At 40.2% G+C, this 13,796-nt stretch overlaps 1 protein-coding gene across 3 annotated transcripts; it reads right to left on the minus strand.

Annotated features, from left to right (window-relative positions):
• Positions 1 to 446: 446 nt before the first annotated feature.
• Positions 447 to 13,580, minus strand: zfand4 (zinc finger, AN1-type domain 4). 3 transcript variants are annotated; one of them, XM_005456517.4, is made up of 10 exons: positions 13,229 to 13,580; positions 11,739 to 12,044; positions 10,161 to 10,236; positions 9,387 to 9,454; positions 9,073 to 9,259; positions 8,568 to 8,709; positions 6,773 to 8,008; positions 6,256 to 6,310; positions 2,165 to 2,282; positions 447 to 1,518 (listed from the first exon to the last, which is right to left on the minus strand). In XM_005456517.4, the coding sequence occupies exons 2-10, from the start codon at positions 11,920 to 11,922 to the stop codon at positions 1,383 to 1,385; spliced, it is 2,202 nt and encodes a 733-aa protein (XP_005456574.1). In that variant the 5' UTR covers positions 11,923 to 12,044; positions 13,229 to 13,580; the 3' UTR covers positions 447 to 1,382. The 3 variants fall into 3 exon arrangements, with proteins under 3 accessions (XP_005456574.1, XP_019222020.1, XP_003452029.1); XM_019366475.2 differs by having other exon boundaries at positions 12,556 to 13,580; XM_003451981.5 differs by having other exon boundaries at positions 11,739 to 13,580.
• Between the last annotated feature and the right edge of the window lie 216 nt (positions 13,581 to 13,796).

The raw sequence follows: 13,796 nt of genomic DNA on the forward strand, positions 1-13,796 counted from the left end.
ACAGGTTGGTTTGGGGGTTTTGTTCTTTAAATTATATCACTTCCATCTCACCCTTTTAATTTATAAAAATTGGCAGGTAATAGCTCATCAAGGCAAGCTTATAGATTTACTGAGGTTTAAAAATGTTCAACTTGTCACTAAAGAGCTAGCTGAGGATCTGACTCGGCAGGAAGGGTTATTTAATGACAAGAAACAGAAACCATTTCCCCTCATACCTCACAGCACCGTGATGAGGACTATTACTGGGAGAGAAAGGTCAAATATTCAGTCTGCAAATCTTGAGAAACTGAAACAGTGAAGCTTGAGGACGCTGTGTGGAAATGAGGAGCTCCGGTAAGAGGGTGAAATAAGCATTTCCCTCAAGAAAACAAAGTCTTCTATCAGAATGATAATTTTAGACCAGCTGTTGGATTTGACCCAAACAAAAATGACGCACAGAAAGAAACTTTCTGGAAAGAAACTTTATTAGATCAAACCCCTGTAGATACTTTACGAGCATTTAAAGTTTTTGAAACAGCTGAGCAATAAAAAAGACTTACAAAAGATTTTTTTTTTTTTTTTAAATGGCAACCACCTCACTGTAGACACAAATACCATAACCAACACCCACTCCTAATACAGTTTACTCAATAGGCAAACAGATTACTGACATCCACACCTACACACACTGCATACTTAACCCTATTTTTAAAACCAACCTGTAATTTAAATAAATCATTAATAAATATTAAGTATTTTATCATTAGGTGGGTGTATGGTTCTCTTTTTAGGAAGATTTCATTAGTGATGCCGGCATGTATGTGCCCATGTAAGAAAGATATTTAAATGTGCAGAATACAAAAAAAAAAGTAATATTGAAAAGGACAACTAACAGTAAGACAAACACAGAAACGTACGCCACCTTTCCCTCACAAGGAAAGTCAAATATATAAATATCATAGTTCTAAAGTGCATCTCTCAAAGACTTGTCAAATAAAGTCGCCCCGATTAAAAAAAAACTAACAAAAAAACCCAACAAAAGCCTAAAATAGGTATGTCTGAACGTGCAGCAGATATATTTAGCAAAAACTACCTACGTACATGCACAGATTTTTTTAATGCAATGAAAAAAAAAGGCAACAGATAAAAAAGGGGGGGGGATATACACTTTCACATTATCAAGAGGTGATAATTCTGTGCCATTTCAGTCCACTGCTTTGTTCACACTTGGCTTTACAGAATATTTTATTTAAATTTTAAGCAAACTTGGCTGATTAAAAAGAGCACACAGTGGTGTAAAAGTTCATTCTTTCCTTTACAAATTCATTTGCAGAATCGCTTCCATCCTGCAAGCTTTAAACTTCTTCACTCCTCATCCCCACGTCTGAGACAAGGTTGCAAGTTTAGATCTTAGGCAGCTTGGGAGCACTGATAAGGGGGTTGGTCTCTTGCAGAAAGCGCCGTCCGGCACCCTTGTAATCGTAAGTGCAGTCATGTGTCTCTGCGTAGCGGTGAACTGCACAGAAGTTATGACCGCACCTGTAAGATTTAAATAGACATTCAAGTGTGCATGCAAAAAATATATTTTTATAGTACATTCCTCTTGAGACTTGATAGTCGGTAAATTAAAAAACAAACAACAAAATCCCCCTTCAGCAGGCTGTTTGCTGTATAAATGTATAAATGCAAAGTCTAGATTTTCTTTCCTTACTAAACAGTTCCTTAGTGTGGTTACACCTCTTCTGCTCTCCAATTTGATGAATTTATTAGCACTAACAGACTAAATTGCATTACTCATTTAATCACAAAGGCTTACAGTTTGACTAAAGCGGTAGTTGGGAACATAACCACTTCAAGTGATAAATGTTAAGAGATTACACAGTGTTGCGTCAGATTCAGTGTGTACGCCCTGGACAAGGCCCGAGAGGGACAAGTAATCCATATTAATGTGGTGAGGAGAAACTTTGATAAAGCTAATAACTTGTGACAGAACAAGCAGCACACAGAGATGTGTTATCGTTGGGGATATGGCAGTAGGACAAAACGACGAACAACGAAAAGACCGCTTTGTACTAAAAGGCTCGCTTCAAGGACGAGACTGACAAAACCTGGGGTGAGATGTGATTTAGAGGCAGACAGCAACTGTGTGGGTGAGCGCAGCTGGAAATGCGGCTGGTACTTGTACCTGCACTCATAGCTGGTGGCCAGGCCAGTCTTCTTGCCACAGAGGAAGCAGTGCTTTGAGCTCTTCTTCTTAGTGCCTGTGGGAGCCTTGACTGGAGGTAGGTGGTATGTTGGAGTGCCTGAGAGAAGAGGAAACACTATTTATTTACAAGACAGTTGCCAGAGACGAACGGCTGATCAGACAAAACAGTGCAAGCCAAAAGCTTATCCACCCATATTTATAAAGCTACGTTTGGCTGTTCGCTCGTCACAGCGGGTAACTCCACATTTGATTTGGTAACTCCCAAAAGAGAATTTGTGCCTCCCGCTAGAATCAAACTACCAACCTTCTGCTTGCCAAGCAAATGCATTAACCACTAAACTACAGAGCCATTATACACCTGTAATCATGTATGTTTAACAAAAAAAACAACAACAAAAAGCAAGAGTCAGTCTTCTTATATTGAACACATCAGCCTAACACAGACAGATCATTAACCCTAAAAGCCTCACATCTCCCGTCCAGCTGAAGCCTCAAAACTGGTAGTTTTCAGAAATCTTATCAATAACCATCCCTTTCTCCACCGACTTGCATTTTCTTTTGGTGACAGCTTATCTGCGTTGTGGTTAATTATTGTTTTCAGAAGAAATTTCTAATCCTCCTCAATCTAGGTCTTAGATGTTTCATGCTCATATCTCCCATCATCCAGCAACAGCACTAAGGAACTGAGGTTCTCTTTGATGCTTACAAATCACTATCTTTTAAAAGGGAATATAATATACCCCTGTACTAAGAAACGAGTGCATAGAAAGATTATTCCAATATGGATTTCAATTTAATGTACGGCTATCACAAAAATCAAACAACAGGGCACATCGTGATGCTATGTTTTCCAGCTTTTTTTTTTAATGTGTGCACAAAGCGCAACTGAATATCTTAGGCACATTTTTCACTTTTTGACAAATCACTTCCCTGTAATTTAGACCCTTTTAACCTTCCCTATACTTCAAATTTGCTCAGGTTAGATCCATCCCAGCAGTCACAGAGGAATAAAAACGCTAGATCAACACAGGAGTCACAAAAAAGAGGAAAAGAGCACTTCTCATCATTTAATGCTCTGGGGAATGTTGTGCTTCTTACTAAACTGCATCAGGCACGTCAAGCAGCTGTTTTCACCAGCTGTCAAAAGGCAAAACACCTGTTGTGACATCACGAACTGGAGGGTGACCAAAAACGCAATATGTTTTTCAGTCTCAGAAAGCTCAGCCGTCGGGATTTTCTCTGACCCTTTTCCTGCCATTTAACTGAGCGCATAGAGTTATTTTCATATCGTTCATTATTTCAGCAATGTCAACGGGTAAAAACAAAAATCACATTTGTGTTATTTTAACAAAAGTTTCTAAGCAAGTCTTCACAGTTATTTTAAGGTTGGTTTTAATAAAGTTAGCATTGTAAAAATTGTTAATGAGGGAAACTAGATGTGTTGTTGTAATTATAGTTTTAGGCAATAAAAAAAAAAAAAAAGCAAACAGTCTGCGTTTTTGCATCAAATATCTTTCTATGAAGAAACCCAGCATAAAATACATGATTCATTTCCTTAGTCAGGAAACACTATTTTGTCAGCTTGTACCCGTGATAATCCTGTCTGTGGAAGCATTCAGCTCTGTGAGCCAAAGGGGATGTGGGAACATACAGATAAAACTGACGGCTCTGTGATCAAAGTACAGCAAGCTTGCCGTCAAGCAGGTTGGGGTATGGGATTGGATTTTTATTTGTTTTGTACGCTTTCTTCTGTATGCCATCATGTGTCTGCTACCAGAGAGTGTTCAGCTACAGCCAGTGTCAATCACATTATCCACATTGTGTTTTTGTAGTAAGCCCAACTTCAAATTGTGCCGAACTTCATGTTGTTTACATTTAAGTGTGTTCCCAATTCATTTTTCTAATCTTTATAATGCTCACTTAATTCAGGGGAGCTGATATGTAGATTTGTGTGTACACAGCAGAGGGAGACTAGCATTTCTGATGTTCTGCCAAAGATCAGTCATTGGTGTCAGAATAAAGGTTCCAGTGATTTCATGGAGACTGTAAGAGGTTTGTGGAAGTTGGTTTATCCGATACATTCATAAGTCAGAAGTGCCTAAAAGTTGAAATGAGTTTTAATACACAGGCCCTATGTATTTTCTATATAATTATTTATAATTGGACAGTTGAGGCGCTACAACCAGATCAGTGATGTTCAGTAGCTTTTCTAGCTCACAATCATTAGTAGATCACGATTCAATTTATAGGTTCCCCTAATGTGTGAAGTATAGAAATTAAAATTGGCAGGAACAACAAATGTGACCTTGAACATAACTGATGCTCAAGCAAAACTGCTCCATTAGCTGATCTTTGTGTTCAAGTTTGATTAAATTCTGACCAACATTGAAGGAAGCATAGTGATTCTTGTGAATTGTGTAGGGAGGGACAGACAGTAGAAGCCTCGTGCACTCATTGGTTCACTCATTTAGCTAAGGAGTAACCAATTAAAAACTTAATTTATTACTGGGAAATAATAGCGTTATAAGAGAAAGTGTTGCCATAACTTTACTAGCCTTGTTCTAAGGAAGACTCTGGAAAGCAGTTCAGGACACACACAACCTAAAGTGCACCTCTATAGTTCACTTGACTGACCAACTGCATATAACAAAATCTAGAGACCTTGCTGCAGGGCTTGAGCTTGAGTATTGCTTAAACCAATTCCAGCCTGTCATTCAGCCCACTCTGTCTCTGCTTTCCTGCCTACTCTCTGCTATGTCCTGTCAAAGCTAAAATGACAAAAAACAACAACAACAACAAAAAAACTAAATAAACACTATAAAAACAAGAAGCTTTTCAATAATTGCATCTTTTTTCTAAACAAACCCAAAATTTAAAAAATAAATAAATAAATTTGATTTCTCAGCTTAAGCATAAACAACTGATTTTTTGCCATAGGGAAAAAAAAATCTCAATTTAGAAATCTCAGTTTATAAAGGTTTTTTCTTCAAAATCCCTGAATGATATAAAGGACTTTGGTGAGAAAACAAGAGAACCCCTGAGCTGAATCCCAAGTACTATATGGTTTCAAATGAGAGAATATACTTTGAGGCGACACTTTAGCTGATAATATACAGAAACTATCCCTACTTTTTCAGATCCTGATTGAAGACATCAACATGGAATGGTCAAACCCCAAAAAGACACAAAAACCCTGCTCTACCCCTGGTAGAAACACACACACAATTTTGTACACAATACTGTGCAAAAGTCTTGAGCTGCCCCTCATTTCTTTTGCTAGGAAAATGGAAAAAAGACACAGCAGACATACAGTATGTCAGGCAAAAACAGATTGTCCAGTTCTAACACAGCCTGAACTCTCTTAGGAAAGCTTTCTTGTAATTTATTTACATAGTCATCAGGACTCCAGGCTTCTTGAAGTACATTCAAAGCTCTGCTTTCCAGATGGTACTGCGTGGTGGATCAGAATCTGATAGTACTTTTCTGTGTTCATAATTCCATCAATTATCACAAGATCCCCACCATTTGGGCCCAAACTAAGCCTAGGCTGCTAGTAATAAAGTGTCCAAAGATACAAATTAAAGTTGTTTTTTTGCCAAGTTGTCAGCTGTAAGTAGACACAATACTGGTTCCTCATTAGGTGTCTTTTTTATGCTTCAGTTATTCATAGGTCAGCTTTAGGTGGTTCAATCCCTCACCTGTGATAATCATGCCCTCACTATTCAGTGTATTGGTCAGCATGTATTAATCCATATTTTCTTTTAACAGACCAAAGTAGCAACTACAAATAAGTCAGCATTTTGCTTGGAGAATTAAAATTCTTGTCGCGCTGACACAATACACACTAAGGTCTTCTACTCAGCTACACTATCTGTATGTGACTGTGCCTTTAAAAGGACACCATGTTAATTCACAACTGTTCATTTACAATCTATACCACCAGAGCACAGCAAATGATGTTGCACTTTGCTTCAAAATTCACAACTCAGATGTCCATTCAAACCACAACAATGCTAAAATTTCTTAAGCTAGTACTTCATAAATGCTAATGTCGTTTACGTCCCCCTTACCTATAGTCCCAAATGAAGTCATGACTCCTCCAGCTGATGCAAGAGTGCTGGTAGTCTGAGGAAAGAGCAAAAATAAATAATGTTTTTAAGAGTGTAAAAGTAAAACAGCTGCAGCCTTCAACTTTTCAAAAAAAAAAAAAAAAAAAAAAGTGATTTTCTAAAAACTGTTTTCAATGAACATAAAGCAGAAAATGATGCCAGAGGTCATCAATAAATTGTGTCAGTTTTTCAAGCACAGTGGATCCATCTGCATCGTTTACCATAGTCCCAGCACATGAAGGGATTAAAGGGAAGGAACAGGTTTGTTCTAAAAGATATTCTTAGTTTGTTTTTTGATAATTGCAATAGAAAAAGCTGCTGTCCTGAAATTGTGACGTTCATAGCAAAAATCACTGGACCAAGACTTCAATGAGACCAGCTAACCACACAAATACTAAATTTTTTTTTTTATTTTTAGGGTAACTCAATTCCACAAATTTAATCTTAGCAGCTAATGCTGTCACTTATCTATGCTCACCATGTAAGAAGCTGATGCTGGGGGTAATGGTGACATTTGCCTTATGTGATCATCCCGCAAAAGTCTGTCAGCAGGGATGGATGGCAGCCTGGAGCTACGGCTGCCCTGTCCTGAGGCAGTTCCAGGAGACAAAGCCAGTGCAAGTCCCAGACTCTCTCCAATACGGTCCCTGCTGCTGCCGCCGCTGATGTCTAGAGCCCTTGTGGAGAGAGAAGCCAAGAGCTCCGAGCTATTGAGAGACCCCACTGGCTCCTTATATGCTTGGTTTGCCACCTTAGTGATGTTTCTTGCTTCCCTCTTAGAGATGAGCTCTAGCCTTTTGCCAGGTGACTCTACTTTAACACCACGAATGCGTGGTGGATGAGTTGACAAGGTGGTTGAAGGGTGAGGAGATGTGCTGCCTTGTTTCGCTGAGGATTGTGCTTGAAGATTAGGCTGTAAACAGGAAAGTGTGGACTCAAAAGGCTGAGACAACAGTCTAGCTGAAGGTGACAGTGAGGTGGAGGCAGGTAATGGTGAGGGAGGGCTGATATGAAAGGATGTGCTAAGCTGTGTCCCATCAGCTCTGCTGGTGAGAGTTTCATTTGTCCCACGTGTCCAGGGACTAACGGGGGAGGGGGGATGTGGCAGTTGGTGCTGAGCCTCAACCTCGTGGGTCTGACAACCTCCCTCTGGCTGGGTGGACACATCCAGACTCAGAGGATCTGACAAGTCACCAAATGGAGATCCAGGTTGAGTTGGTGCTACAAGCCCAACAGTTTCGTCCAATACACCCAGCCCAAATGATTCCCCTACAGGTTCAACTGGGTCAAATGTGGCATCAGGTGGCCCCCTGGTACACAATGGAGGGAGCTGAGGGTATATGCAGTCCCTCATCAACCTAGTGCTGCCAATGTCCAACCGGGACACTTTAGGAGGGGGGCGGATCTTGGCAAAAGGTGGGCATGTCTCCCATGGCTCCTCCTCCTGAAGCATATAACAAGATGGGGAGGAGAAAGAGGGAGGGGGTCGTCTAGGGATGGGCAAATGGGCCGAGGTCGCAGCAGGAGAGGCCAGAGAGGGGTCTACGGATTCATGGTCTACAATTGGAGGTAGAGGGGCATTTGACTGCCAAGGCTGGTTGATCTGAGGGAGTGAGCGCAAGAGGCGATGATGGTGTCGAGTGTTGGAAGGTCCGAAAGAGCTGCCACAGGGATGAGGGCTGAGTGGGGCCCGTGGTTTTACCTTTGCAGACTTCTACAGGACAGAGACATGGACAGAAATGAATAGACAGAGTTATATCAGATGATTATCTTAAGTGTATATTTACCCCTGTTGGAAAAAACCCATCATACTACTGACTAGATTTAAGATTATTGCGTAAATTTGATGAGTGCTAAAGAAAATGCAGGGCCAGCACAGCTAAATCTAACAAAGCTCTACCCTCTTACTAACTAAGGGAAATTAGTGTTTGGTGCTTCATATTGGCTTCATGCAAAAATATCATTATCACTCTTTAAAATAATCAGAACTAATCAAAAGTGACTAGACTATTAGATGTCATTTGATTTTATTCCTTTCCCGATTAAAATAAAAAGATCAAAACATTACAACACAAAATATTAAGCAGCAAAGACTGTGAAAGAGCATTACATCTTAATACAGAAAGCTCTGTACGCATAAGGCAAACACAGATAATGGATCCAAGGTTTATATATTCACTTCCACATACAGGGTATCATGCCTCAGCTTGATAAAATATGTCAGACAAATGACAAAATTTCATTGATTTTCTTTGATCTCAAAGGCTTCCTACCTTCTTGTTGAGGTTCATGTCCTCCATCTTGGCTTTGAGCAGCTTCATTTTGGTCATAGTGATGGAGTTCTCAAGGCTGTGCTGTGCAGCTGTAGAACTCTCTCCATCTTCTTCGGCATACACATTGAACACAGAGCCACCACTGGAAAACACAATGAGGGAAGAGAAATAAAAAACAAAAAAAACGACAAAAAAACCCAAAACATTAGCAATTCAGTGTCACAACATTTAATCGACACAAAAACAAAGGAAAAAATACCCATAAATTCAGCTGTAACGATCTACAGCTATAACTAAATATCCTACAAAGTCTGTATAATTATACTTCACACATTGACACATTGAATTGTTTTTAAAAAGAAACGGAAACATTTCTGCTGTGGTTATTATCATGCATGATCATGTGACCATGAAGAGTACAAATTTCTAATCACAATCCAAATTGTGTGCATATTTACAGTCTGTGGAAAGATAATGTTAAAAATCAAAAACAAACTATGACAACCTCAGAGATTCAGATACGGGGGTCAGGGTACCATCTCCCCTGTCGACCACACGGAAGACATTTAGTTGGTCCCCCTCACGATAGACCACAAACGTGACCTGCTTGTTAGCCAGGTTTTTCTCCCAGCCTTCCTCCTTTGTGCTGTCCATCAGGTCAGCCACGTCTTTGACTGGATCCTCCATGGTTACTGACAAAAGAAGAGAGGGGGTTTAAACTGCAAAAAACAAGACACTTTATGTAATTTAATAAAAACAAGGAAGCAGATTAAAACCAAAAGCATAAAAACACTGACTACAGTTTGTCAGTCTTCTTACCTCTCCTGGTGTTAATTGGGCCTCCTCTCATAGCTAAGACCAGTTTCAAAGTGCAGCCCTCTGCAATGCTGCAAACACAAATCAAATGATAATTAACACATAAACGCCATACCAGTAATATCAGTGCAAATATTATGAAAGAAAAGGAAATAATGCATGTACTTGGAGGGTAAAATGCTTTACTTCTGAAGCAGAGGCTCTGATTTAAAGTAAACAGCACTTCAAGGGACAGGATGTTTTCCAGATGAACTTAAGTACAGGAACGGGAATCCCACTGGAACATTTGGCGCATATGAGCAGATGTTTCATCGCCTACTCTACCCCTCTGCTTCACAAACTTAAAAAGCATGCTGCAGAGTGTGATAGGGGAGCTGAACGAGATCTCACCAGAGGCTGTTCATGTGGAAAATTAAGTGACAAGCATTCATAACAATACCACCATCTGCAGCCAGCAGAGCACTGAAGGGTGAGTTCTGCATCTCATAAACTGACAAGAGTGGATAGGGCAAATTCTCCAAATATCAACGGCCTGCTGTTTGTCTCACCCAATGCCACATATCTGGCTCATCTACAGCATGCTGAAGTGAATTATAAGTGAGTCACCACCACAGCAGGGAGGCTTTTAATGTGCACCTCCAAATGACACTAAATGTTCACAGAAAATTTTTAAATGCTTCCTGTCTGTAACTGCTCTAACAAGCTCCCCTGGATTTGTGATTTTGCCTTGACAGCAGTGCTCTGAAGGACACAAAGGGTCAGGAAGAACAGTTTTACCCGTAGTCATGTAGGCAATGTTCATCGTCCAGCTCCAAATTGTTCCAGATAAGGTGTTGCTGGGCAACAGGGATACCTTTACAGTCAGAGAGAAGGGAGGAGAGAAAACAACCAAAGTTGACAAGGACCTGTTCATATTTGATAGACAAAGTTCAATTATCTGACAGACATGCTCCAATCACAAGCAATCGCACATGACTAAAGATGATTAATGTCTGCCCCCTAAAGACAAAACTAAGCAATCACAGAAGCAATGACGACTTAAACATAGAGGCAAATAAAAACAAACTATTTATGAGCTACAATGTCAGCTTATGTTGTATCTAAAACTATTGGATACATGTCTAAATTGAAACATTATTCCAAGTGGGACCAAAATAATAAAACTCCAGTACAGGACTGACAAGCTAGTGAATACAAAGGCTCTCTAGAGGTAATGCTTGGAATAAGAAGCAGTGTATGAGTAGGAAGCTCTCAGGAAGCTCTTTGTGCCCACAATCAGTGAACTCACTGCCCCGGTGCTGGAGGTGAGCCAGCGTTAGTGAGCAAGCAGTGGTCTCTTCATTGCAGAGTGATATGCTCAATCACAAACACGCAGGCCTGGCTGAAAGACCTCATCACACGCAGAGGGCTTTCTGACCACAAATGAAAAATAGCAGGGAGGAATGCAGATACTCAAGGTCAGCTTGATGCATTACTAAGCAACCTTAAATTTTTGGGGGGAGTTTAAAAAAGAAGATTTCTATGTATTTGTATAAATGGAAACAAACAACTATGTCTTAATACAATCCATGTGGCCAAATTCTTTCTAACACAGAACAGATTATCTCTGTCCATTTTTGGTGCCTCTGCCATTTCTCTTGAGACAAGCCAGCAGATTTGTTGTGGTAATGATAATATAAGGAAAATTCAGCAAACACACTGACCTTTTCACATAGTTTTGAATGTCACAGGAAAGTGTATCTACAAATTGTAGATTAGTTTGGCGTTGTGACTCAGCAAGCTCATCGCTTTTGCTCTCATTTTGTACAAACAACTGGAACAATAGCAATGCTCTGGGTCAGAGTGACTGTAAGTTTAACAAGTACCCAATGCTGGATCATGAGGCATGGGATTTAAATTGGGACAGATCGTTCCAGATTTATTTTTTCCACTTTCATCCAATGGGGATAATTCAGATTTCAAATTAAACCATACAACCGCAATCAAGATTAATCAGGTCATACAGTAATAAATATTGCAAAAATGCAGTGTAAGCTTGAGTTTAATACTTTCCCCCCACTTATTTTTAAGCTTCATTACACTCGATAAGCATCTGTAATTTAAGTCAACAATACAAACAACTAGAAAATTACAGAGTATCCAGAGTTGTGCAACTCTGTCTCTACAGAGAAATGCAGCACACCTCAGAAAAATCTGACTAATACGATGGCAAAATGTATGTCAAAGTTTTTAAAATAATCTGTACATCCAATTTTTTTTTCCAATCAATGCAATAATATGTGTTGTAAGATAACAAACCTACCCTGAAGTGCAAACTACCGCAACATACAAACTAAACATTAGTGAGCTCCATACCTTCCAATCTCTGGATCTTCGCTTTGACTGAAATGACAGCCTCAAAGGGCAACACACGCAGCTCAAAACAGGTCCCTGTCAGTGTCTCTATGAAGAGCTCCATAGTGTCATAGAAAGGGAGCTTATATTGAAATGCTCCCACGCTATCGTCATTGAAGAAGGGAGGCTCCTTCCTGTCGGTCATCTTGGTAGAGTGGGAGAATGACTTTAGGAAGATGGTGAAATGGTGGGGCTGCCCCCAGATGAGGGAGAGAGAGATTGCTCAGTGGCCTCACGACTGTTGCACATCATGCAAGACGACCACATCTGTGAGGAAAGAAACAACAAGTTAACATCACATTGTAAAATAGAATAGCATAGCCTTTTATTGTCAATGTATATGTACAACAGAAGTGTGGAAAAACCTTCATTTAATCAACAGCAACTTAGAAGTAGAAGCAGTGGCACTTACTATTGGGTTGAGCATTCACAGTCAAGCATCAAGGTCATTTTTGTCTACACGTGCATGTTGTACCATTTTTTTTCTTGCTTTAATGATTGGGACGTATATCTAACGATGGACAACTGGTAGTATACAAATTTACATCAGCCATTACTGCACGTGTAATGAAAAACTGTCCTAAAAAGTGAAACTGCATTGTTGTGTTTGTAATTATTTAGCAACTGTTTTTAGATAAAGGATGTTATCAGTATCAGGAGACACATGCAAGCTTCTCATGAAATATTGAGGACATCGTTAAAAGGGCCTGGCCAAAATTCAAGAAGATCAGATGTGTTACATAAGCCTATCATTGGTATGAGGTGTCCTGTGACTGACCACAGCCTTTGACAGCACAGCTCTTCGGTCACATGACTCAAAGAGCATCATCCAGGATAGAACCTGTGTGAGATGAGTTTTATTAAGAGAGACAGCAAGGGGGGGGGAGGAGGAAGGGACAAAGACCAGCAATATATGTATATTTGTCATTTTCGTTGCGATTGAACTGATTCAAAACGTACTATAACCAGATTGTCATTTGAACGCAACACGTCATCTTCACTTGAGACCCTACAGGCGTCTATCTGCTGGTAACCAGTGGAGCCCAAATTTAAGGCATAAAAACTGAATATGAATAGTCTTGTCTAAGAAATTTCGGTAAACGAGGCCTCCGGTGTACTCTTTTAGACATTAGAGAGTTTCTAAAACAACCCATTCACTAAAGGAAACTGTTAGGTTGCAGTTTTAAAGACAAAGACATCTACACATCGCCTTCAGCCATATCCAACTGTATACAAAAGACCACAAACCCACAGAAGCAGCCACGGGCCATGTAGGAAGACATGAACTAGGTTAGCTAGCTGCCTGACAACAGAGATGGATGGTTTCAGTACAATTCCAGAAGCTAACATTAACAAGCAAAGGTCATGCGGGCCGTTTTAACGCCCCGCAGCGTTTTTCCAATACGGCGTAAACATGAATGACGTTCGCAGTATTGATCAAACCCGCTTACCAGTATCTGCTGCAATAACACGGTCGGAAGCCCGTCTAGCCGACGCTGCTAATGGTAGCTTTCGTTGCCATGTTAGCCAACAACTCAAACAATGGCTTTCTCAACCGTTGGCTAGCAGACTGCTAGGCTACTTTCACGGGCTTCAGTTCTGTCCGTCCATCGTCGAGGCCACCGTTACGTTCAAAATTAAGCAGCACCTCATCGTGTTTAACCATGAAAACGACACACGGGACAAATCGTCGACCCGTATCTGTCGCCGCGGCCCTCGGTTGGCGACATACCTGTCAAAGACGGAGAACAACACCTTTCCGACTTCCCTTGACTGACACACAAAGAGACCAATTGACGAACGACGAGGTGGGCGGGACAACGAATCGTTGCGAACAAAACCAAATTCTTTCACTTTACACAGCATGAAGCCCTTAAACAAAGCATACAGTTTATGTACAGCAGTCGGTTTATCCATCAGACCTGACTTAAAACCTTTAAAATATTTATTTAGATCACTAGTATTCTTTTTCCAAGTTTCTAAATAAACAAGTGCATTTAAAATCATTCATCATCTTAT

This window comes from Oreochromis niloticus, linkage group LG13, assembly GCF_001858045.2.
Source record: "Oreochromis niloticus isolate F11D_XX linkage group LG13, O_niloticus_UMD_NMBU, whole genome shotgun sequence".
Taxonomy (NCBI): Eukaryota; Metazoa; Chordata; class Actinopteri; order Cichliformes; family Cichlidae; genus Oreochromis; species Oreochromis niloticus.